This window comes from Manis javanica, chromosome 10, assembly GCF_040802235.1.
Source record: "Manis javanica isolate MJ-LG chromosome 10, MJ_LKY, whole genome shotgun sequence".
NCBI classification, from domain to species: domain Eukaryota; kingdom Metazoa; phylum Chordata; class Mammalia; order Pholidota; family Manidae; genus Manis; species Manis javanica.
The window spans coordinates 101,272,499-101,299,986 of NC_133165.1; the positions used below are offsets into that span (position 1 = coordinate 101,272,499).

The 27,488-nt window shown below is 34.5% G+C and overlaps 1 protein-coding gene across 3 annotated transcripts in view; it reads left to right on the top strand.

The window, feature by feature from the left end:
- The window catches only part of PARPBP (PARP1 binding protein), a 65,157-nt gene that overhangs the window by 14,654 nt on the left and 23,015 nt on the right, over positions 1-27,488 (top strand). For 2 of the 3 annotated variants that reach the window (XM_073213721.1, XM_017681338.3), the window contains exons 4-7: positions 1,379-1,486; positions 6,502-6,672; positions 7,788-7,942; positions 26,494-26,677. In XM_073213721.1, the coding sequence (XP_073069822.1) occupies positions 1,379-1,486; positions 6,502-6,672; positions 7,788-7,942; positions 26,494-26,677 (618 nt within the window). Of the gene's footprint in view, positions 1-1,378; positions 1,487-6,501; positions 6,673-7,157; positions 7,316-7,787; positions 7,943-26,493; positions 26,678-27,488 lie in introns of those variants that run through there. The other variant, XM_073213722.1, reaches the window with a different exon arrangement.

Genomic DNA, 27,488 nt, shown 5'->3' on the forward strand with positions numbered 1-27,488 from the left:
TATATCTGTTGATATTTGCCAATAACTGATTTTCAATTGATCAGTATATTTAATATTAAAAAATAAACTTAACAGTTATTAAAAATATTGATAATAAGCCTGTTACATTAACATAAGTAACACTTTATGAAGGGTATATTTTTCAAAATAAGAAAATTGTGAGAATAGAGATATTGTTTTACATTTTTGCTAGTATTTTTAATGTCATGTGATAGAAAATAGCTGGATTCTCTTGTCTGTTTCTGTTTGATAAGTTGTTTTGATCAAACTATGTCAAGAAAATTTGGATTCACATTGAAATATAGTTAGAAAAGGAAGAACTTTCTGTATCTCCTAAAGGGGCTTTAGGGACCTCAGGAATCTTTGAACCATAGAGACCCACTGAACTGGTCTAGAATAATGTACTTTGCTTATAATTACATTTCTTATCACATTTCTTGAATGGGAGAATTAACACATTGTGTTTATTGAAAAATCTTTCAGTAAGAACCACAATGTGAGGTCTGCCTCTTCAAAATTTGTTAAATAGCAAATCCTTTTTTCAGTGATCTTGAATTTTGAGATTGAAAAATTGTATATATTGTGAATAACAAAATCCTAGCCTTTCTAGTTTTTTTTCCTTTTTCTGTTATGATTCACTCTTCATGAGTACCAGCTCAAAAAATCAGAATTGTAGCAAATGCTATTACTTTTTAAGAGGTATATATTGGTGTTATTTTAATTATAATTTTACACTAGCTGTGAGAGGAAGAATGGTTTGCAATCTCATTGAGTTTTGTTAATTCAGTTTATATCTTCCCTCAGGTTAACTCATCAGGAATGGTGTGTGTGTGTGTGTGTGTGTGTGTACCTATATAATCTGAGATCCTTTAGATTAAATAAAATAATATGGAGATGTTGAGTAGTATAGGAGAGTGAAAGCAAATATCTCTTTAATTTTAATAAAATAAGTTTATTTCCCTTGAAATTCTTATTTGTTTGAAATGTGCTGCTTAGAACACAAGATTTACATATATATATACATATATATATATATATATGTATATATATATATATATACTGAAATGAAACATTGGGCCTTAGGTAAGATATTTCTTAGTCTTTAATTTTATTCTTCCACAAGAATAAAAGGCTTCTATTAAATTTTCAAGGTCATCTTTTAACTAAATTTGTAAGACTATGAGCTCAGATACCATTGGAAACAGATTGAAGCATTTTGTTGTAGGAAGTTTAATTCCATGTGTATTTATTAACTGCCAACAAAGGTTAGGTAATATGCTGTACCCTGGAGCATCGGTAACACTAAGTTGAGCTAAACGTGAAATTTTTTTTATAGTTGGCATAGCATTTTATTAGTAATGTCCTGTATTTTCTACAGAGTCAACTACGGGATTTTCTGTCTGGCAGACAATGTATAGAAGATGATGAAGCTGATCTTCATGTGCCAACATCACCAATGAGTAAACACAACCATGATAATGAAAAGGTACTGATAAGTTGTGAGTAAATAAGCAGAATATGATCCTCTTCAAATCACTATGAATTTGATCATACACTGCAGTTACTGTTTTTTAAATTTTGTTTAAGTAAAAGTGTATTTCCAAATCATAATACTTTGGAGACTGACAAGAGTATGATAATCAGTTTCTTCATGGTTCTGGCCAAGGAAACAGACACTGTGCAAAAGTAGGTATCACTCTAATTATCAGAAAAGTGGTTGAAGGTCCAGGTTGCAAGAGTTCTTTGAATCTTTGTATTTGGTAAACTTGACAGTTACTGTTTTAAATGGTTGATTCTTGGGAGGGTATGTACAATTGAAAAATCTGTTCTGTACCCTTTGCAGTAAAATAACCAATTCATTATGAGTTCTGATAACAGGGTTTGTTGTGCAAACAAACCACAGAAAACTAGCTCCAAGTACAAGTCTGATCTAATATAATTTACTTTCATCAGAACACTACTAGGTACCTTAATAAATATAGTAACTCCTCACTAACCATGGGGGTTATGTTTATGAAAGCTTCTATGTTTAATAAAATCACTATTGACAAGATGAAAGTTTGAAAGTATTGGAAAAAGCAGTAAAATTGTATTCAATATATCTAAAAATACGGTATGTAAAAAGGTCTAGAATATGCCTGTTTCCAAATCCTGCTGCTCCAATTAGTTAACATATTTGATGAATCTTTTTCATTTTTCAGGAAATATTGCTAAGGCAGACTTTCCCATAAGTTCGATATTATACAGATAACACTTTGAAAAATATGTTTTGTCAGTGCCCTCAAACACCTGTATACATACTTCCTAGACTTACTAATGGGCTTTATATCTGCATCAAATATTTTTTCTGTTCAATTTGAAAGTTAAATTACTGATGTCATGACACTTAATCCCTAAAATTCCTCAACATATCATTTCCTGAAAATAAGGGAATGAACACAGTATCATTATCATATATTAAAAACTTAAGTATTCCCTAATACCATTTATTATCTTCTCCATTTAAATTTCTCCATTTGTTCCCCTAAATGGCTTTATGTCTCCTTAGATGCTTTTAATCTAGAAGAATACCCCTTATTCTTTTTTTTAATCTGATTAATTCCTACTGATATTATTTAACTTGTTCCTTTATTTTCAATAAACTGAAGTTACATTTAAAAGCTTTCTTAGATTGAGGTTTAACATTTTCTAACAAATTCTTCATAACTAATGCTGAGTATTTGATTTTGTACTCCTGAGTAATTAATTACATCAGGAGACACGAACTCAAATCGTCCTGAAGTGCCAGGTCTGTCCAGTGTAAAGACATAGTTTTCCCTTTGCTGTCATGAAAGATCGGCAGGGTGTTACTTTGGCACTGTGTAAATATTTCCCAACAACATTTCACCAAATGAAAAAAATAAATGCATTAATGATGATGTCTGAATCAATTATTTCTTTAGAATTTTCAAAATGGTGAGTTTCTAATTCTAATATGTCTTTACACTAATTGGCTGCCATTTCTCAGTAAAGAAGAGTTTTATTTCATCAACTGGAATCAAGTACAGTTCCCTAAAAATGGCATGGTCATTACTTTCTCTTTTATTACTAGTTTAGGAGTTGGTGTTATAGATATTTGTAATATAGGTATACATACAGATTTTTTCCTATTTTTTCTATTTATCTTTTTAAAATGTGTGTATATATTGCTGTGGATGCATGGATTATTATTTAGTGCTTTGAAATCATTTGCAGTCATTCATCTTTGGTGCTGTAATAGAGGGTTCCCCTCAGTCTGGCTTCTGAATCTTTTTTACATGCCTTAGTAGTCTTTTGAGCACTTTCCTCTTTTCTGTATGAGAAAATATCACAAACCCAACTTTGAATGTTTCCTGCCCAGATGTGGTTCCTTTTAGTGATTGGTAACTATTTTCTCTTTCTTGAAATTAATATTTCACTTACATTCTTTTTTTTCCTTTCTGCTACGAATCTTGAAAGAATGCTTTCCAAATTGCCTGGTCTTTCCTCAGTGTTACTTAAGGAATATATTCATACATCCACAGGGTAGGTCACTTACAGAACTCTCCCCTTTGATGTATCTTATAGGCCCTATGGGGAGAAAACAGTAAGTGTTATTGTGCCTTTTAATTAGGAGGAATGAGCTACTTTGTAAAATGAGCTACATGTAAAATAACCCAAGAGTTTAGAATTGTGGCTTACAGATACAAAACATTGTCCTAAGGGATATCATGAAAAAAGATTATAGTATGTGGAAACTGATGGGTCTTCATTGTAAGCATATAGTTTTCCCATTTTAAAAAGCAATGATAATTTCATAGTGTTAATCCTCTACTTTTTATCTATTGCCCTCTTGGATTGTCTGAGAGAATTTCATCTATTGATTAGTTGATAGATTAGATTTAATAAGGAGTATTAAAGTAGCAGCCATCCTTTCAGCCATAGTTCTGTTACTTGTAGCTTTCTAATTTTTCTTTTTACAAAGTATTTTTAGAAGGCTATATATTTATTTTAAAATTTCAAAGTGATTCTTTGGGCTGCAGTCTTACAAAGATACATTTTAATCACCAAGTGTACTTGGTAATGCTATGCTAGAGCCCTCAAGTAGAGGAGTGGAATAAATGTGAGAAACCATTCCTTATTCTATTTTACTTCATTTTATTTTTCCCAAGGTACTAAACTATTGTTTTAGAAATTCTGAAGTAATGAAGGGAAAAATAGAATAAAGGCCCCAAAAGAAAATCATCAATTAAATAAAAGTTCTACCAGTATATTAGTTCTACTCCAGCTTTTCTTGTCACTAATTTGTGTGTTGGCAAAGAAAGTAAAGAATACCTGTATAAATTGTTAATCTTCTCAATTTAGAAAAACTGACTTTCTTCAAATTAAAACTGAATATGTGCATTTCAGAAATAATTAAGGGATAGGAAAAGAAACTTGGAATTGTCAGAAGGCTTAAATAAAATTGTTCAGCTTCTAACATATTGCAAATACTTAGTGGTATGGATAGAATTAGTTTATTAAACAAGTAACAGAAAGGTATCTCTATTTTTAGTATCTCGGTAAAAGCTTTAATCTTGTGGATTTTTTTCAATTTAGGCCCTTGCTTCTGGACATCATAACTGTATTTATGTGGAATGCTTTTCCAGAGAGCCTCTTTAAAACCCACTTGCAAATACAAGAGCAGGGAAACCATAACTGCCATGTTATCTAACCATAATGATAGGGAGAGATTTCCAATTGCAGCCATGAGTTAAAAGAAACACTCTAACTCTGAGGACTCCAAGATGATTTCCCTTGATATTTGCCTTACAGCACAGATCAGAAGGACAGAATTTGCTGGCCTTAAAGAGCAAGTTGTAGATGTGGGAATTTAAGCCCTGGTTTTGTCCCAGTAAAGGTCAGCTATATACATATTGGTAAATTCTCAGTATTTTTTGGGCAGTAGAAGCACAGTGAAACAGAGATTGAATGAAATTAAATGTAGAAAGAGTAAAAAAGTTTCTGATTACAATATGATTATCACTTTTTTTCTCTGCTTTGATATTTGGCAAGTAACACTACTTCCCAAATGCTGAAGGCATAAAGAAGAGTTTTAGACAGACTGTTGTTTTAGACAGGCTGTTGTACTGTGAATTAAAATGGAAACTTGTGTCTTACAGATTCACATGAAGTGTTGTGATTTCCTTTTCCATTCTTTCTTTTGAACTTTTTTCAGAAATCAAATGGCCATACTGCGTTGGGTTTATTGAACTTCTGTTTTCCTGTTCTGTTGATCTGAGTGTCAGTCCCTTCATAAATACTATAGTCTCTTGACTATTGTAGTTGTACAGTAGTATTTAAGATAATTTCTTAGCATAATATGTTATTCCACCGTCTTCCGGCTTACATACTTTTTGATGAACTGTTAACCATGTTCCCCTGTAATGTGATGTGTCATTATACTCTGACCACTCTCAAATTTTTTCTCATTTTTGGCTGTCAGAGTTTGGTTATAATGTGTATAAGAGTGATTTTCTTTGTGTTTTTTCTACTTGAGTGGCTTCTAAGATATATAAATTAATGTTTTCCACCAAATTTGGGATGCTTTTAGCCATAATTTCTTCAAATATTTTTTCTGCTTTCATGTTTTATGAATGAATTGTATTTAGAATTTGTGAGTCTTCTTTATATTCTCCCACAGATCTCTTTTGTTCTTTGTTTTTTAATTGTAGGAAAATGCCTCTTAGAAAATGATATATAAAAGATATAGTCCAAAGTATACATACCTGTATATTGAACTTCTTTAAATTCTCCCATAGATCTCTTTGGTTCTTTCTTTTTTTCTTCCTCATTTGTTTTCCACCTTCAGTAATTTGTATGGATATATCTCTAAGTTCACTGCAACTTTTTTCCACTTTCTTCAAGTTCCTGCTGAGCCCACCTAGCAAACATTTCTGTTATTGTACTTTTCATAGTGTCCACTTTGTTGTCATTTCTTCTGTTGATTAATAACATATTAATTTATTGAACTCATTTTATTTTAGTTTTTGAATGTATTTATAGTGGCTACCTGATGTTTTACCTGCTAAATCTAACATTTACGTCTACTTGATGATGACGAATTTTATTGGTATAGGACCAAATAATGCCAGTTGACTCTAAGCATCAGGGGACATCATTATTGGTTATTTAGTGGCAAATGTATGCATGGGAATGAGATTAGTTCCCATCAGAAATACAGACTTTGGACTATATCTTTTATATATCATTTTCTAAGAGACCTTTTCCAATTATGTTAGTTGTCATTTACTCATAAATTCTCATTGGCTACAAGCTGTTTCATGAGCAAGGATGTGTTAATTGTTCAACTCAAACTTTTGGTTTATATAGCAATTCCCTTTTCTCAAATTGCTGAGTGAGATACTGTCATTGAATGATCAAAAGTATTTTTACTGCATATAAAAAAGGTTATTTATGGATTTAGAACTATTTCAATAAAAAAAATAATGTCTTATTATACAGGTGCAGTTACTAGCAAAGAAAATTATCTACTCATATTTAAACCTGCTGGTGAATTCAAAGAATGACCTGGCTCTGGCTCATATTCTCAATATTCCTGATAGAGGACTTGGAAGAGAAGCCTTCACTGATCTGAAACATGCTGCTCAAGAGAACCATATGTCTATCTTTTTGGTATGAACATGTTACATTTTCAAGAGTTTTAAAAGACTCTTGAACAGTGGATCAATGTACTTTAATATAGAATTCTTGTAACTATGATAAAACAAAGTTTAAATTGTGATAGATATTCTAGCTCTGTATATGGTATTTTTATTTTTTACTATATCCTTTCAATTAGAACAGGGAGAATTTCTCTGAAGCAGTGTTACCCTATATGCGTTCTGCAGAGTGCTAGCCTTGTTAAATTCTCCGTGAATAAATATTTCTAAAGGCAGAATTTCCTATTGAATGTTCCTTGAATAAAGAACAAAAAGTCTGGAAATAATAGGTACCACTATTGGTTATATATAATTAATGTTTGTATATTGAAAGCTCTGAGAAGTTCTACCATTAAGAAATACATTTAATTAACTTTGTTATTTAATCTGTGGTTTCCTAAGTTATTTAATCTGGAACTTCTCAATTATTGAAATTTCAGACAATTTGTCTTTTTTTAGGATGTCCTGTGGAAAATACAGCTTGAACATTTCATCTTTGATGGAGATGCTTTTTTGTATAACTCATTTATGTATTTTTATCATTGTAAAGGCAAGGAATTTGAACTATACATGATCAAATTATTCTAAAATGTGAAAGGTAGGTAGGACTTAGTGATCAACTAGATTAACTTAGTGATTAGTCTAAATCTTTAGTTTACAAGTAAAGAAGCTAAGGGTTGGAGAAGTTGAATTAATATCCCAACTTTGAATAAATCAGCACAGTTGACACTGAAAAGTCCCTTTGTTTCATATAACAACTCCTGGAGCCAATTGTTAATCTATGAAAGAATATATTCATAAACTAATTCTTTATAGTCAGTGATATACTCTTATGAATATATTCTTGTGTCCTTAATTTGTCTCCTAAATTGGCTTCTCAGTCTCCACTGTATTGATATAACCCTTGCTGGCATGAATTCTGCATGGCACCTGTTTCTTTGATTATTTGCATCTGAATCAGAATATGGTATGAGTCATAAAAACTGCTTTATTTTACCAGAAATATATAAATGTACCTAGTTTCATAAAGTTGTAGTTTTAACTTACAAAATCATTGGACATAACTAAATCATTTGTTTTAATTCATAGGTGGCCACATCATTTATTAGAACAATAGAGCTTGGAGGGAAAGGCTATGCACCATTACCATCTGATCCTTTAAGGACACATGTAAAAGGATTGTCTAATTTTATTAACTTCATGGACACATTACATGAGATTCTTGGAGAAATACCAAATCCCAGGTAATGACTTTTCGTAAATTAAAATTTGTGTTATTAAGCTATCTTTAAAACTTCATAGAATCAGAGGTAGATTCAAATGTAAGAGTTATTGAAATGATCAAGCATCAGACCAAACAGTACAGACAAACAAAATATCTGGATAAATAAATTATGATTACCATGACCTTTCATCCTAAATTTCTGCCTATCTGTGGTTCTAAAATTTTTGCCAAAGTCAAATGATGTGTTCAAATTAAATTTGGCAAGAAGGCGGCTTACCATTTATCTTTTTTTGGGAAGAAATAGGTTTTTGAGGACTGGAAATACATGAATAGATAATTTTTAAAAACTTTTTATCTAACAATACAGAAAACCCATACCAAGAATGAGTAAGGAAATTGACAAAGATGTGATGATTTCTATTATATTTCTATGATTTCTAATATATTCTATAGAATATGTTCTGTTTTCTGTTTTTTTTTTTCTTATACATACATCTTTGATTTACTTGGACTTTGTGATAAAAGTAAGATGTTATTTCTATTTGATAGACTCCCATTTATAATATAGGTATTAGATGGTGAGTAATTTTTATATTGATTTTGGGGTGGCAGCAGTGGGTTGTGTATGCTAGCAATCATGGTAGATCACTGTCACGTTGGTTGGTACGCCACAACATAGTACCAGTAAAAACAGGTGGTATTTCTTGAACACACCGTAAGTGTCAGACATTGAACCAAGCTACTTATGGGGATTATCATTGGATCATCACAATAGCCTTACATTGTAGATACTATGTAGATACCCAGTTTAGAAAGAAAGAAACTGAAGCACTGAGACTAACTAACTTTCCTTAGTCACATTGTTATTAAGTAGCAGAGCTGGAATCTGAACTTGGTCACTTCTATCCCTGGAGTCCATTTTCTTTATTACTGTATCTTATTCCATGAAACTTCATTTGAAGATTTCAAGAATTTTATCCTAAATTGCATCCTTCTATCTTGTATGAACATCCACTACAAGAGGACTTAAGAGTCAGTATCAGTGATATTCTGTACTTCCAAGTAATATATTGCTTGGCTGTTTTTTTCTGAGATAGCAGATAATTAATATTTTAACATTTTTTGCCAAGCAACATAACTTATCTTTTGTTAAATGCTATTACAGACTTATAGTAAAAAAGCCCTCCTCAGAGAAATTGACTTTAAATTTTTTTGAGTTTGTTTTACTTCATTTAAATGAAACTTTTGTGCAGCTATTTTTGATTTTTCAGTTTTAGGCATTATTTATTTACCTCCCACCATGGAAGATGAGGTTCTGCCACCCACTTACTACCCTCCCAGCACGCCTTTCTTTTCTCCTTCCTTCTACCAGACACACAGTCACATACTCACACTTCTCTTCTTTCATCCTTCTAATATAGTTGTACTACATTTTCAAGTTAAGTCACATTTTAGAGCTTACATTATTATGGCTCTGTAAATATTGCCTACAGCTAAGCTATATGATATACTATGAATATACTTATTTTCTTGTATAAAGTTGTTTTCTAGAGTTAATAATTATCCGCCTTTTTACTTTCTATGTATTTATCATCAATTCTTTATCAAGCTTCCAATGAAACTATACAGTTTCTTCTTATTAGGTCATCTTTCAGCTCTAGTTTTTGTCCTTGAAGACATTCCTACTGGAGAAATCTATCTCCTTCATTCAGTCTGTGCTTATGTTTGCTCGGCCTGCTTCAGAGTGGTCTTGTGAATTTTCTTTGCCTCTTTGCCTTGTATCTAGGAGCTCATGACTATTTTTAATTGGTAAACCTCTTCCTTTATTCAGATAGCTTTCTGAGAAAAAAGCAAATTACAGACAAATATCTTTATTCTTACATTTGATTATATGTAGTCTTATGCAATGTTTCATTTATAAGATTATTATATATATATTTAAGATTACTTTTATCTGCTTTCTGGATGGTCTTTGTTTTACCTAAGTTCAGCATTTTCTTTTTGTTTTGCCTTCATTCATGTGAGAGCTGTTCCTAAAATGTTTTATGATTCTGGACTCTCCTTTTCATATTTAAAAATGGGGCCCTATAAACGTGAATAGCAGCTCTGTACAGTGACTATGTTAGAGCCTAGTAGCTAGTTGGCTTTTTTGTTGGGCATCCTCCAAATGTCAGTAACTATAGGTCTTTTCTTTGGGACTTACCCAGGAGCTTCCACAGAGGCATCCTTTAGTCTTTCTGAAAGTTCTAAGTCTAGGTGGCAACACTCTAGGATTCGAGGTAGAATAGATGCTGATGCTGAGTCTCCTGGTACAGTGTGTACTCAGTCCCTGTGTTTTCAGTGCCTGGTGTCTTTAGGTCTGGAGCCAATCTGGCTTATTTTCCTCAGAGTAATCTTGCTTTTCATGCTGTGCTTTTGTGCTTGCTGTGCAGTCTAGAAGAGAGAAGTGCATAGCCTGACTGCTCAGAATAGGAAAAGAGATTTAAGGGCCTAGCTGTTCCTTATGTAGACTGTCAACCAGCTGGTTAGCAACCTAACCTTTACCATAGCCATTATTGCCTCAATTTCCAAGAAATTCTGAGGTGGCTTCTTGTTGGTGCCTCTGTTAGCAGTTACTTAGGTTTTAGCTTCCTCTGTTCTGAGTAGTCAGTTACCACTTGAATCTGCTTTTCATCTTTCCACACCTTTATACGTGTCTCTATTATCATCAGTTATTGTCCCCTCTCCTAGTCTTTTTTTCTTGATGGATTTAAAATATTTGCCTTTTTGTAATTTTAGTGGGATTTTAGGAGGGAGCATATATAAATGCATATATTCAATCCAGTGTAATTTGTTATAATTACATTCCCTTTGGAGGAATTTCTGGTTGGGTAAGTTATCAGCAGGGTAGAAATACATTTTAGAGGCATCTAGGATGAGAGAATAGACTTAAATTCTTCAAATTAGCAGCCAATTATTTTGAATATCTTTTCTGCTTATAATAGTTACTCTTTGTTCCAGGGAAGACACTGAAGAAATGTGTGTCTAAATAGTGGCCGTATTCAAGTGGGTGTCTAACTAGTTCACCTGAGCAATCTTTATTGTCTTTTTTATAGTGATTTTTACATATATTAGGTATATATTCATTTCATAATTGTGAGTTATTAAAAACTAAAAACTTATATCCTACTTATGCAATAATACTACTTATGCAATAATAGATAGGATGTACAGAAGAAAGGGAAAATGATCTAGTTTATGGGAGCCAGGGATATGAGTGTCAGAAATGCTTACCTGGATGGTTGTTATAGTTGAGCTTCATTTTGAAGGATAAACTTGAAGGAGTTTGCCAGACTTGGAGAAAGAAGGTGAAAGCAAGCCAAGCTGGGGAGAAAGGAAGGTACTCCATAGACTAGAAATAATATGGGTAACTTACTGTGACATTGCTTCATTGCTTATTCATTTTGTCTTAATATTTCAAATTTTATTAGTATGTTAGCCACAGTCTATAAAGATTATAAGAAAAAAATCTGTTTTAGTCAGTTTCTTTTCTTTTTACTGCCTAAATTCATGAAAAAATGCTTTCCTTTATTCTGCTTCACAATTTCTAATTATTTAATATATATTTTTTACTAGGCTATAAACTCTATGAGGGCTTTATTGATTTTCTTCACTAATATTTCCTAGTCCTTGCACGTTTCTGGCACAGAGTGGATGCTCAATATTTATTTACTGTCTGTACTTAACTGAATCATACTCATTCAGTTTTCTACTATTTTTAAGCTATTCTACCAAAGATTACTTATGATTTTCTAGTTAGCATTGTCTTTGGTCTCTTTTGAGTCCTGAAATTTGGTCTTTTTCTCTCATGGAACTCTTTGCCCTGTAAGTTTGAGATTTCATCCTTTTATTTTCCACCTATCTTTCTGATTGCATATATGCAAATTGCAAATCTATATTTCAGTGAAATTCAAACCTCTCTCTTGAGTTTCAAAAATATATCATTAAGTACCCATAAGTTGTTACCTCAAACACAATTCAAACTTAATATGCTCCAAACTAAATCTTCACCTTTCCCTGCAAACCTGCTCCTCCTAAAGTGCCCAGCTTGGTGAAGCCTCTCTTCCACCAGCCACCCAAGCAGAAATCTGGAATTCCTTTTTCTCCTTTCTTTTTCCCTTCAGTCACTGAGATCCATCAATTCTTCTTACTTCACATTTTATTTTTGATATTTGTTCTCCTTATCTCTATTCCTATAGCTACCATCGTATTTCAGTTTTTTTTATGGCAAGTTGGTTTTTAGACTTGCATCCTTTCTTGCCTGGACTTTCCAGGTTATCTCTGAGTTGTCAGTCTGCCTCCAATCTTGACTTGCCCCACCCTTTTGTCCTCCCTGCTGACAGTGGTCTTTCTTTTCTTTTTTTTTTTAAATTGAAGTATGGTTGATATATACAGTATTACAGTGGTTTCAACTATACATAATGATTCAACAGTTACATACATTATTAAATCCACACCCCAACTAGTGTAGTTACTATCTGCCAACATAGAAAAATGTTACAGAGCTATTGAGTATATTCTCTATGCTGTACTTTCATGCCCATGACAAATTTATATTATGATTGAGATTTTGTGCTTCTTAATCCCTTTCACCCATTTCATCCATCCCCCACTCCCCCTCCCCCATGATAGCCACCAGTCACTTCTCCATGTCTGTAAATCTACTGTTATTTTGTTTGGTTTTCTTTTTAGATTCCACATATAAGTGAAATCATGTGGTATCTGTCTTTCTCTGCCTGGATTATTTCACTTGGCACAATACCCTGTAGATCCATCCATGTTGTTGAAAATGGTAGGATTTGTTTCTTTTTTATAGTTAAATAATATTCCATTGTATATATGTACCACATATTCTTTTTCCATTCATCTATTGATGGACACTTTTGTTCCTTCCATGTCTTGACTATTGTAAATAATGCAGCAGTAAACATGGTGTGCATGTATCTTTTTGAATCAGAGATTTTTTCTTCTTTGGCTAAATTCCTAGAAGTAGAGTTACTGGGTTGTATGGCATTTCTATTCTTACTTTTTTGAAGAACCTCCATATGGCTTTCTCTACTGGCTGCACCAATTTACATTGCCACCAACAGTGTAGGAGACTTCCTCTTTCTCCACAACCTCAGCAACACTTATTTCTTGCCTTTTGGATAGTGGCTATTCTAACTGGTGTGAGGTGCTAACTCATTGTGGTTTTAGTTTGCATTTCCCTGATAATGAACAATGTAGAGCAACTTTTCATGTGCCTGTTGGCCATCTGCATTTCTTCTTTGGAGAAATGTTTGTTTAGATCCTCTACTCATATTTTAATCAGATTATTTGTTTTTTTTTGGGTGGTTAGCCATCTGAGTTCTTTATGTATTTTGGATGTTAACCCCTTATTAGATAAATCATTTGCAAATATATTCTCCCATACTGTAGGTTGCCTTTTTGTTTTATTGGTAGTGTCCTTTGTTATATAGAAGCTTTTTAGTTTCATGTAGTCCCATTTATTTGTTTTTGCCTTTGTTTCCCTTGTCTGGGAAGATGTCCATAAAAATTTGCTCATGCTTATGTTCAAGAGATTTTTGCTCATGTTTTCTTCTAAGAGTTTTAATAGTTTCATGTCTTACACTTAGGTCTTTAATTCATTTGGAGTTTACTTTTGTATATGGAGTTAGACAGTAATCCAGTTTCATTCTCTTGCATGTACCCATCCAGTATTTACACCATTTATTGAAGAGACTGTCTTTTCTTCATTGTATATTCATGGCTCCTTTATCATACATTAATTGACCATACATGTGTTGGTTTATTTCTGGACACTCAATTCTGTTCCATTGATCTATGGGTCTCTTCTTGTGCCAATACCATATTGTTTTAAACTCTGTAGCTTTATAGTATAGCTTGAAATCAGAGGGCATGATACCCCCAGCTTTGTTCTTCTTTCCTGATTGTTTTGGCTATTTAGAGTCTTTGGTGGTTCCGTATGAATTTTAGGATTATTTTCTCTAGTTCATTGAAAAATGCCATTGGGTATTTTGATGTTGTATTGAATACAATATTGTATTGATTGTACAGTATATTGATTTGTATTGAATTCTGTAATTGAATTGAATCTGTAAAATTCTTTGGGCAGGATGGTCATTTTGACAATCTTAATTCTTCCTGTCCATGAGCACAGGATAGATTTCCATTTATTTGTGTCATCTTTTATTTCTCTCATGAGTGGCTTATAGTTTTCAGAGCACAAGTCTTTCACCTCTTGGATAGGTTTATTTGTAGGTATTTTATCTTTTTTGATGCAATTGTAAATGGAATTGTTATCCTGATTTCTCTTTTTGCCAGTTTGTTATTAGTATATGGGAATGCAACAGATTTCTGTGTATTAATTTTGTATCTTGGAACTTGATTAGCTCTAGTAGTTTTTTGGTGGGGTCTTTAGGGTTTTTTATATATAATATCATGTCATCTGCACATAGTGACCATTTGACTTCTTCCTTACCAATTTGAATACCTTTCATCTCTATCTTTTTGTCTGATTGCTGTGGTTATCAGTACTGGAAGTGAATACAAGTGGTGAGAATGGGATTCCTTGTCTTGTTCCTGACCTTAGAGGAAAAGCTTTTAGCTTTTGCCATTGAGTATGATGTTAGCTGTGGGTTTATCATATATGGCCTTGATTATGTTGAGGTATGTACCCTCTATACCCATTTGTTGAGAGGTTTTATCATGAATGGATGTTGAATTTTATCAAATGCTTTTTCAGCATCTATTGAGATGATCATGTTTTTATCCTTTTTATTGTTGTGGTATTACATTAATGATTTATATTGTACCAACCTTGCATTCCTGGAATAAATCCCACTTGATCATGATGGATATCCTTTTGATGTATTTTTGAATTTGGTTTGCTATATTTTGTTGAGGATTTTTGCATATATATTCATCAGGAATACTGGTCTAAAATTTTCTCTTTTTTTTTGTAGTTCTTTGTCTGGTTTTGGTATTAGAGTGATGCTGGCCTCATAGAAGGAGTTTGGGAGTATTCCCTCCTTTTCTATTTTTTGGAATACTTTAAGAACAATGGATATTAGCTCTTCTGTAAATGTTTGGTAGAAATCAGCTGTGAATCCATCTGGTCCTGGTGTTTTGTTTGTTGGGTGTTTTTTGATTACCAGTTTTATTTCATTACTGGCAATTGGTCTGTTCAAATTTTCTGTTTCTTCCTGGGTCCATCTTGGAAGGTTGCACTTTTCTAGGAATTTGTCCATTTCTTCTAGGTTGTACAATTTATTGGTATCTAGTTTTTTATAGAATTCTCCAATAATTCTTTGTATTCCTTTGGGGTCAGTTGTAACTTCTCCTTTTTCATTTCTGGTTTTATTTGTGTCCTCTCTCTTTTTTTTCTTGATAAATCTGGCTAGGGGTTTATCTATTTTGTTTCTCTCTCAAATAACCAGCTCTTGGTTTCATTGATTTTTATCCTATTGTTTTATGCTTCTCTATTTATTTATTTCTGCTCTGATCTTTATTATGTCCCTCCATCTACTATCATTGGATTTCATTGTTCTTTCTCTAGTTTCTTTAATTGTGAATTTAGAATGTTTATTTGTGATTGTTCTCATTTCTTGAGGCAGGCCTGTATTGCTGTGTACTTCCCTCTTAGAACTGCTTTTGTGGCATCCCACATATTTTAAAGTATTATGCTTCTGTTTTTCATTTGTAGCCATATACTGTTTGATTTTCTCTTTGATTTGTTCATCCATCCATTGATTATTCAAAAGTCTGCTTTTAGCCTCCATGTGTTTGTGGGTTCTTTTTTGTTTTCTTCATGTAATTGATTTCTAGTTTCATACTATTGTGATTTCTTCTTGTTGGACCAATCCCTTTATCATTATGTAACGACCTTCCTTCCCTCTTCTTACTTTCTTTGTTTTGAAGTCTGTTTTGTCTAATACAAGTACTGCTACTCCTGGTTTTTTCTCCCTTTTATTTTCATGAAATATCTTTTTCCATTCCTTCACTTTCAGTGTATATATGTCTTTAGGTCTGAAATGAGTTTCTCATAGGCAGCATATAAATGGGACTTGTTTATCCTTTTTGCCACTGTGTGTCTTTTGATTGGTGAATCCAGTTACATTTAAGATGATTATTGATAGGTATGTATTTATTGCCATTTTATTAATTGTTTTCTGGTTGTATCTGTAGTTCTCCAATCCTTTCTTCCTGTCTTATACTCTTCTTTTGTTGTTCAATGGTTATCTTTAATGTTATGCTTGGATTTCTTTAACAAAATATTTTTTTTGTATCTATTATAGACTTTACAATTGTGGTTACCATAAGGTTCATAGATAGTTTCCTAAATATATAACAGTCTATATTAAGTTGATAGTTACTCTATTTCAAACACACTCTGAAAGTACTACTTTTATATTCTTCCTTCTCCACTCTTTATGTATAAGATGTCATAATATGCATCCTTTGTGTATCCTTTGACTGATTTTATGTATAGCTGGTTTTCCTACTTCTGTTTTTTTAACTTAATACTTGCTTAAATAATTGATTAAATAATTGGTTTACTACCTTTTCTATAGGTTTATTTTCATGCATGAAAGATATTTAGGCTAAGAACATTTCCATCCACAGAAGTATCTTTAACATACCCTGTAAGGCTATTTTAGTGGTGGTGAATTCTTCTAACTTTTCTTTATCTGGTAAACTTTTAATCTCTCCTTCAATTCTGAATTATAATCTTATTGGATAGAGGATTCTTAGTTGTAGGTTTTTCCCTTTCAATACATTAAATATTTCTTGCAACTCCCTTCTGGCCTGTAAAGTTTCTGCTGAGAAGTCTACTGATAGCCTTATGGAGTTTTCTTATAGGTAACTGCCTCTCTCTTGCTGCTTTTAAGATTCTCTCTTTATATTTAATCTTTGCCATTTTAATTACTCTATGTCTTAGTGTTGTCTTCCTGGGGTTCCTTTTGTTAGGGACTCTCTGTGCTTCCAGCACCTGGATTTTTATTTCCCTCCCCAAATTGGGAAATTTTCAACAATTATTTCTTTAAAGAGACTTTCTACCCCTTTGTCTCTCTCATCTCCTTCTGGGACCCCTATTATGTGAGTATTGATTCATGTGGAGTTATTACAGAGCTCTCTTAAACATCTCAGTTTTAGAGATTCTTTTTTCTCCCTGTTCCTTAGCTTGGTTGTATTCCTTTTTTCTAATTTCCGTCTCATTGATTGTCTCCTCTGCTTGCAGCAATCTATCAATCATTCCCTCCATTATATTTTTCATTTCAGTTACTGTATTCTTCAGCTCTGAGTAGCTCTTTTTCAAGTCTATCTCCTTGTTGAAGTCATCCCTGAGATCATCAATACTTAGGCAGATCAGTGAGCATTTTTATGACTGTTACTTTCAAAATTTAATCAAGAAGATTGGTAATCTACATTTCATATAGCTGTTTTTCTGGTGTCTTGTATTGTTCTTCTGTTTGGAACATAGTCCTCTGCCTCCTCATTTTGTGAGGGTTTCTGTGTTTCTTCCTTTGTGTTAGATAGATCCTTGATGCTTCCTAATCTAGGAGTAAGAGGCATCCTTTGGTGCCCAGAAGCTCAAGACTCTTTGGTCAGTTGTGCCTGGTTCTCCTCTGTGGTAGGACTGCAGTTGCTGTTGGTGGGCTGTAGGCAGGCTGACTTTCTGCTTTTCTGCTTTCTGATCTTTGTCAGCAGAGGCTGACAGCTCACTTTCGTGTGCCTTTTGTGTGCCAGGAGTGCTTCTGCTGAGATTGTTGTGGGTGGGGCCACTCTCTGCCTACCAGTCAGCAATGGCAGCCTGTGATGGGCCAGATGGGCCAGGCAGGGTGAATGTGCAGGGGAGTGGTACCTTGGGGCTGAGCCACCAGTGAGGGAGCTGGAGAGTTTAGAGCCGGCTCCCACAAGTACCCCACCCTGAAGGAGGGCTGGGAAAGCAGGCAAAGTGTCCTTCCTCTGCCTGCCATGCAGCAAACTCTGACCATTGTCTGGCTGAGCGTGCTGGGCAGGGAAGGTGTGCAGGGAAGTGCTGCCATGGTGCTGAACTGCCATTGAGGGAGGTGGAATGTTGGATGTGGCTTCCAACAGCACCTGACCAGTTGGGCTGAGGGAAGGGTGGGGAAGCGTTGTCCACCTGCTCTTTCTCCTCTGGAGTGAGCTCCCTCCATTCTTTGCCCTTCTGTCACACTTTCCACTGCTGGTAAATCTTTTAAACTGCAGACTCTTGTTTTAGGTCTCAGTAGAACCAATGAGCATTCCTGTCTTCCACAGATGATAGGAGTCTCCACTTCCTAGAGTGCTCCAATTCTCCCTTGTGTCCAGCCCTGTTAATCACCAAAGCCTAATACAGTGTGGACTCATGTTTCCAGAGCAGACATCAAGGGCCAGATGTGCAGAGTTCCTGAGCCCTTATCCTCTCCTCTCTCTGTTCCTCTCCCTCCTGCTTGTGGGCAGGGATGAGGGAAGGGCCTGGGTCCTGAATGATCATGGCTCTGCCACTCTACCCTTCTGAATTTGGTCTTTCTTTTTCGCCAGGTGTAGATGGTCTGTTCTGCAGTCTTTCCATCATTTCCTGGGTTTTATTTGCTGTAGTTACTTCCTTGCAGTATGTGGGATGAGGTTTCTAACTTGCCTTCCTGCATTGACAGCTTTTCCCCCTCACAGGACCATTAGTGGTGTTTTTAAAATAGGAAGTGTTACTCCCATGTTTAAAACCCTTCAATGATTCCATTTTAGGTACAGAAAAACTCCAGAAATTTCAGTAAATTTCAGTATGACATACAAATTCTATATTCTTTAACACCTGACTCTATCATTCTGGCTTCTTTCTTTCAACCTTAAAACTTAGAGATAAAATGTTTTTAACTTATAACTAAGTATAAGTTTGTTTTGCTTGTCTTATAATTTATAAGGTGGTATGGAAGGGAATCATAACAATATGAGTTCATGGAAGGATGGGGAATAGACAGGGGAGAAATCAAAAGAGGATTCAGTTTTCTCAGTTAAAAGTTCCTGTGCCAGATTTTTCATCATGCCATTTTAGCTATAGTTTGGCTGCATTTCTATACTTTGCCAGTAGGTGCCACCATAAAATGCATACTGTATTTTCACCTCAAAAATGTCTTAAATTAGGGGTTTCGGGTTACATTAATTAGTCCTCTGTTGTTCAAATGTTTAAGATTCTTTATTTCAAGTTTATTATGCAACAACTTTTTAAAGCACACTAGTATTATCTTTATTGGATTAAATATGCATGTATAGAATGTTAAATCTGGTAGAAATTATGCAGTCAAATACTAATGTTCTATTTTTCTTATTAAAGAAATATTTTAGAAGCATTTTGATACTTTTTAAGTATTATCTTTAATCACATTTAATTTGTATTTTAGCAAATAGTTATCAAATTCTTGAATATGATAGAGAAAAACACTATATCATATAGTCAGTAATTAAAGTATCAGCAGTCTTTTGTATTATTGCTTATTGTTCTCTTTTAGTCACTATATTTTGATAGAATTATGAGGATTCAATTATGTTTTTCCTCACTAGTTTAATTTTTCTCTTACTGCCCCAGGTCTCTAATGTGATGCATTTAGCCAGGAGCTACAGTTCACCTCTTTCTTACCCAAAATCTTCTATTAATGTTTATGTAGAGTTGTCATAATGTATTTTTTGGAATGTCTTCCTGAATACCTCCCAACTCAAACTCCCTCTATATATTCAATATCTCATTATATTATTAGATCAGCTGTGATCACTTAGAGAAATATTTTATTCATTTTTATGTCTCTGGTTCCTAGCAATGTCCTGGTGTCATTTGAGTTATAACTTCAGGAGTTTCTAGGCTCTAGAAGCGAGAGTTTAAATTATGTCACAGTGTTGCTGAACAAATATGAGGAGGTAATGGTTGGCTCTAGTAGTGAATGTATAGCAATAGACTAGTCATAGCACTGGTGTTTGTGGTATTTTGCCGAGGGTCAAAATGTTGTTTGCCAAGTATCTGAAGTACAAATCTTACAAATTTTTCCTAGATGCAGTTCTATCAGGGAATTATATCATCTTTAAAATATAGCATATTTGTTCTTGTAGAAGGAATGAGAAAAGGGAGAAAAGGTGACTTTTACCTCATGTCATGAAAGCATTTTTTTGTTGTTCTTATAATTGACATTATGATTCTCTTTCATATTTTATTATCATTTTGAATCTTTTCCAGAGCTCTTCAATTAGAGATTGCTTCCCAGAAAAAACACATAGTGTTAATTGTGTTTTCATTTTGGCTACATTTCATCCAACTGCTTTCTGTTTTTTTTAATTGAAAATGAAGAAAAAAATGAGTTGAAAAAAGAAATCACCTGTATACATAAAAGGATTCTTAGAGTCTACTCTGATTTCTGATTATAGATGTATGTCAGACAAAGCCCTCTGATTGACCTTAAATTGAAAATAATAGTGCTGGATACTGTAATTTAAAAGTGCTTCTTAAATACATTGATAAGCAGGGACCTGTAGTGAAAATCTAGGTCAAAAACTAGTGGAAGGAGGAAAGCCAGAAAAGGAATTCAGAAGAGAAGCCAACTTTTATTTTGAGAGTATTAGCTGAATTTGGTGATTTGCATGGTTTGTTCTTTAGGCATGAAAAGTCTGAGGGGGCAAGGTAGAAAACCCAGGGACTGCACAGTGTGAGGAGTCTGTTGGGACATACCTACCCTACAGGGCTACCCCATCCATGTGAAATGAACTCAGAATAAGGTCTTTAACTTCATAAAGGGTTGCTATGAAAACCTACTAAATGGTGAAGTATTTTAGCATTCTATTTAACATTTAGAACAGGACAAGAGTTCCTGCTGTCATCATTTCTTTTTAACATAGTATTTTTCATTTCAGTATAGTAAGGCAAGAAAAAAAATAGGAGATGCAACAATTTAAAAGGAAGAAATAAAACTTTTCAATGATGATATGACTGTATGTGTAGAAAACTCTAAAAACCTAAAGGCAAATTATTAAAATTTGTATTTTTTATTTTAATTATTATTTGTTATTGAGGTATCATTGATATACAATCTTATGAAGGTTTCACATAAGCAACATTGTGGTTATAACATTTACTCATAATATCAAGTCCCCACACACACCACTGCAGTCACTGTCTATCACTGTATAAGATGATATAGCATCACTACTTGTCTGTGCTATACTGACTTCCCTGTGGCCCACCCACCTTCATTATGTGTGCTAATCATAATGCCCCTTAAGCCCCTTATCCCTCCTTCCCCACCCACCTTCCCTACCCCTTCCCTTTAGTAACAGTCTCTTGGAGTCTGTGAGTCTGCTGCTGTTTTGTTTCTTCAGTTTTGCTTTGTTGTTATACTCCACAAATGAGTGAAATCATTTGGTACTTGTCTTTCTCCTCCTGGCTTATTTAACTAAGCATAATACCCTCTAGCTCCAACCATGTTGTTGCAAATGGTACGATTTGTTTTCTTGTTATGGCTGAATAATATTCCATTGTGTATATGTACCACATCTTTACTCATTCATCTACTGATGGACACTTAGGTTGCTTCCATTTCTTGGCTGTTGTAAATAGTGCTGCAATAAACATAGGGGTGCTTTTGTCTTTTTGAATCAGGGATCTTGTTATCTTCAGGTAAATTCCTAGGAGTGGAATTCCTGGGTCAAATGGTATTTGTATTTTCAGATTTTTGAGGAACCTCCATATTGCTTTTCACAAAGGTTGAACATTTCCCACCAGCAGTGTAGGAGGGTTCCACTTTCTCCGCATCCTCACCAGCATTTGCTGTTCCTTGTCTTTTGGATGTTGGGCATCCTAACTGGTGTGAGGTGATATTTCATTGTGGTTTTAATTTGCATTTCCTTGATAATTAGCGATATGGAGCATCTTTTCATGTGCCTGTTGGCCATCTGAATTTCTTTTTTGGAGAAGTGCCTGTTCAGATCTTCTGCCCATTTTTTAATCAGGTTATTTGCTTTTTGGGTGTTGAGGTGTGTGAGATCTTTATGTATTTTGGATGATAACCCCTTATTGGATATGTACTTTACAAATATATTCTCCCATTCTCTAGGATGCCTTTTTGTTCTATTGATGGTGTCCTTGGCTGTATAGAAGCTTTTTAGTTTGATGTAGTCCCATTTGTTCATTTTTGCTTTTGTTTCCCTTGCCTGAGGAGATGTGTTCAGGAAAAAGTTGCTCATGTTCATATTCAAGAGATTTTGCCTATGCTTTCTTCTAAGAGTTTTATGGTTTCATGACTTAGATTCAGGTCTTTGATCCATTTCGAGTTTACTTTTGTGTATGGAGTTAGACAACAATCCAGTTTAATTCTCTTACATGTAGCTGTCCAGTTTTGCCAACACCAGTTGTTAAGGAGGCTGTCATTTCCCCATTGTATATCCATGCCTCCTTTATCATATATTAATTGGCCTTATATGCTTGGGTTTATATCTGGGCTCTCTATTCTGTTCCATTAATCTATGGGTCTGTTTTTGTGCCAGTACCAAATTGTCTTGACTACTGTGGCTTTGTGGTAGAGCTTGAAGTCAGGGAGCATAATCCTCCCACTTTATTCTTCCTTTTCAGGATTGCTTTGGCTATTTGGGGTCTTTTGTGGTTCCATATGAATTTTAGAACTATTTGTTCTAGTTCGCTGAAGAATGCTGTTGGTATTTTGATAGGGATTGCATTGAATCTGTAGATTGTTTTAAGTAAGAAGGCCATTTTGACAATATTAATTCTTCCTATCCACGACCATGGGATGTATTGCCATTTAATGGTATCTTTCATTTCTCTTAAGAGTGTCTTATAGTTTTCAGGGTTTAGGTCTTTCATCTCCTTGGTTAGGTTTATTCCTAGGTATTTTATTCTTTTTGATGAAATTGTGAATAGAATTGTTTTCCCGATTTCTCTTTCTGCCAGTTCATCGTTAGTATATAGGAATGCAACAGATTTCTCCATATTAATTTTGTATCCTGCAACTTTGCTGAATTCAGTTATTAGTTCTAGTAGCTCTGGGGTGGATTCTTTAGGGTTTTTTATGTACAATATCAGGTCATCTACAAATAGTGACAGTTAAACTTCTTCCTTAACATTCTGAATGCCTTTTATTTCTTTGTGTTGTCTGATTGCTGTGACTAGGACCTCCAGTACTATGTTGAATAAAAGTGGTGAGAGTGGACATCCTTGTTTGTTCCCAATCTTAGAGGAAAAGATTTCAGCCTTTTGCTGCTAAGTATGATGTTGGCTGTGGGTTTGTCATATATGGCCTTTATTATGTTGAGGTACTTACCCTCTATACCCATTTTGTTGAGAGTTTTTATCATGAATGGATGTTGAATTTTGTCAAATGCTTTTTCAGCATCCGTTGAGATGATCCTGTGATTTTTGTCCTTTTTGTTGATGTGGTTTATGATGTTGATGAATTTTTTATTATTGTGCCATCCTTGCATTCCTGGAATAAATCCCACTTGATCATGATGGATGATCTTTTATATATATTTTTGAATTTGGTTTGCTGATACTTTGTTGAGTATTTTTGCATCTATGTTCATCAGGGATATTGGTCTGTAACTTTTTTCTGTGGTGTCTTTGTCTGGTTTTGGTGTTAGATTGATGCTGGCCTCATAGAATGAGTTTGGAAGTTTTCTCTCCTCTTCTACTTTTTGGAAAACTTTAAGGCGATGGGTATTAGGTCTGGTTGAGTCTCTTTGTGTCCTGATCACAGTGCTACTAAAGATTTTGTCTTCAGGAAAACTCCATTCACCCTGCTTGTTTACCACTCACAGCTTCTTACTTTTTACTCCAGCTCTTCTTTGTTCCCTTTTTTGGGAGAGATTGGGTGGTACTTAGAGATTCCCCATATTCTTGCCAAGCTCAGGGAGCTTTGCTCCCACAATATCTACTTGCCATAGCATAAATGGAAACCTCCCAAACTGCTTTTGTATTACAATTAATATGTAAAAAATATGTATCTTTTGTCTTACTGTTAAAAACTTCAGATTGTTATGTGTGACAGGGTACATTTATTCAACAAACCTATTAATCATATTAATCATTTCTTCTGTGTGCCAAGTGTAAACTGATAGTATGAAGATGAGTAAAATGTGGTTCCTTTCTCAAGGATCTAATTTTTTTCATGAAATGTTGCCCAAACTTGTCTAATCCTAAGAATCACCTGTGTTACTTTTGAACCAGTGCAACTATTCAGTGCCCTTCTCAGCAGATTGATTCAATAGGGGGGGATCTGGAGTTGATATTTTAAACAAATGCTAAATATGATTCTGGTGATTAGGCATATTTGGGAGACACTGGTCTAATGCGCTATCAAATGTTAAATCTCTCTGCAGTTTTCTTTTAACTAATCTCTAAGTGGACCAGCTATTTAAATGTGAACAATCATATTTTCAGTGTTTTTTAGGGAAACTTCTTCCAAAAACCTGGCAACAGGGCAGTGAGGAAGAAAATTTCACCCTGATTGGGCCATACAGCATGAAGTGTGGCCTGAAGCCAGTCAAGAAGTGAGTGGTTCCCTGGGGTCTGAGATCACTTCCTCAAGGCAGGATGAACTGTCAGCCAGCTTTCCCATCTCTGATCCAGACAGTACAGTTCCATCCAGCACTACATCCCAAAGACTCAGGAACCAAGCTGATAATGACTCTCAGGGTTTCTGTTGAAACTGGAGCCCACATCCACCAGCTCAGCCTGAATAGAGGGGCGAAGCATAGAGTGCTCTATGACCTGGAGAGGGGCCTTCACCTCTCCCAGAGGAAACTGTTTTGCTGCATCTTTATTTTCTTTACTACCACCAGGCAGGCTTTAAACAGAGGAGAAGTTAGTGCCTCCAGCACACCCTTTCATCTCCTCAACCAACTTATGGCCACACTTCATGCTGTATGGCCCAATCAGAGTGATTCACCATCTTTACCTGCTAGATGACAGACATATGCTGAGTTCCAACCAGCTTTATGGAATTTAGGCATGAAAAATGCCATTTGTAGTCCAAAGAATTATGGTCCAGATGAAGAACCTTTTATTGTGGGGATGAGGAATGTGGTGATTCAAATGGCTCCCACATTCCTCTTTGGGGCCCTAGTCACCATTTTTGCCCACCACTTAAGGCAGGCCATAAGTGAGGCTTACTCCTATGGTAGCAGACTTAGAAGAGGCTGAAACAGAGGTCATGGGGGGAAATATGGTCTGCTACTCAGAGGAAGAGTTTAAAGGGCCCCATGAGTGCATCTTGTTACATTTTTCAGTCTACAGTGATTCTTGCCAACTACACCAATTGTCTTGCCTGAGGATTTCAGCCCCAGGCAAGTTCAGTATGGATTTGGTGAGACCGAGAAATGACAGCAGAACCTTCTTGGAGTAAAAGGGTTTATACCTGGCTTTATTCTCCAGGCAGTAGGTTGAGCACTAGAATCACGTCTGTATCCACAAGTTTGCAGGTCCATAATCCACCTCTGTCTCTTCCTCCACCTAGAGCATTGGGTGCAGCTCTTTATATAGGAACTAATTCAATAATAGCTCATTGCTAAATGGTGTGGGAGTATTAGCCTAACAGTAGGCCAATTACATCATCAAATAGTTTAGGGCAGGTGAGGTTCCTGGCCATAGGAAATTCCATTTTCCCCACAGCCACCTTAAAGTCACAGGAGGTTAAATAGCATACCTAGGTTGGAAAGGGGGAGCTGTGATGTGTACTCAGGCATTCTGGCTCCATAGCCAGTGCACACCACCTTCTCATTTGGCACTGTGTAGCCTTTCAGGGCATACCTCTAGGGATGGAGCTCTCCCAGCTTCAAAAACAGCCCCCTTCTATTGTTGGACATGTCTAATTTCTTCATTTTAATGTACCAAAATCCTATATATTTCTCCTATTTTTTTAGGTCAGCCTTCTGGATCAGGAACTGCAACCCAAATTCATTCAGGTTCAGGCTTAGTATAAAGAAAACAATTAAGTTTAGGTTTTAAAATTACTTATCACCTTCTTTCTAGCCCAGAACATTGTGTGTTCATAGACAAGCTATTTAACCTTTTTAAGACTCAACTTTCTCATCTGTAATTTAAAGATAATAATAATGCTTATTGATTTGGTTTTAAGATTAAAGTAATTTTAATTAGGCTTAAATGTAGGATTCTAGATATTCAATGATAGCTAGTGTTTTTGTTAGCTGTATTTAAAGATGCATATTTTAAGTGTATTGCATGTATATAATTGCATTTGAATCACCTATCAGATATCATGTATAACTAAATTATTTCCCTCAGCTCTCAAATCAAGGAAGACATTACTTATTGAAATGACTTGCTTTTAGGAAAACTTTAAAATTTTGTTTCTTATGGTTCTCATCCTTTTCTTAAATGGGTTACTGTTTGATTTACAAGATCAAAGTCATACTCCTTGAAAAGTGTTGATTAACTCTGAGAATTATATTTTCAGGCTTATAAGCATATTGTCATTTCTAATAGAATTATAAAGGCCATCTTATTTCTATTTTCAGCATTGCAGGAGGCCGAATACTCTCAGTGATAAAGATGCAGCTGATTAAAGGCCAGAACAGCAGGGATTCTTTTTATAAAGCAGTAGAGGAAGTTGCTCAGGATTTGGATTTGAGGATTAAAAATATTATCAATTCTGAACAAGTAGATGTAGCTGTTAATACCACTGACATCAGTCCTGCACGGGTAATGACCTTTTTATTTTTCATTATCTTTCTATACAAAACATTATCTCTTTTACTTCTTGTAGAAATACTTTACCATTGCCACTTAAGTCAGGAGAGTGAGCTTCTCATGTTACAAGATGTTGAAAATTTAAGTTTCTCAATAGGATTATGTAGGATTATGCTTGACTTGGGTAAATCATAGTATCTTTGTGTCAAATTGTATGTGTTTATTAAGGAAGGGCAGTTGATAATCTTCAGTATTCCTTATAGTACTAGAAGTTTATAATTCTTGGTGGATATTAAGGTGTTTTGTTCGAATAGAATAATACTTTTCGATAATTATTCTTATGAAACAATTATTTTCCCATTTACTCAGATTTAAAATAAGGGCCTGGCTTCTCTGGTGCTGACTCCATGATGAGATGCTCTATAGAATAGAAACAGAAATGGTTTCTGTTTAACAGTTTATTTTTTCCTTTATAGAGATACTCCATCTCCATGATTTCTTATTTTCTACCTCATTGCCAACCTTCTGTAAACATTAGCAATTTCTCCTATGCTTAGAAATCTTTTAACTATAGATTCCCAGAACATTTGCCTCTTTATGATTTTTGTTTTTTTTTACATAGGTAATCAAACATTGTATGGTACTGTAACTATAGTATTATAGGAAAAATTGACTACCATGTTTTTAGCTGTAGAACAGAATTTTTAGAGTGTGTGTTATAATACATTTGTTACAGTTTGATCATTCAAGTAACAAAGGTCCTTTTTGTTAGGTCTGTGTGATAGCCAGTGTATGAAGAAAGATTTCTGCTTATTTTTATGAT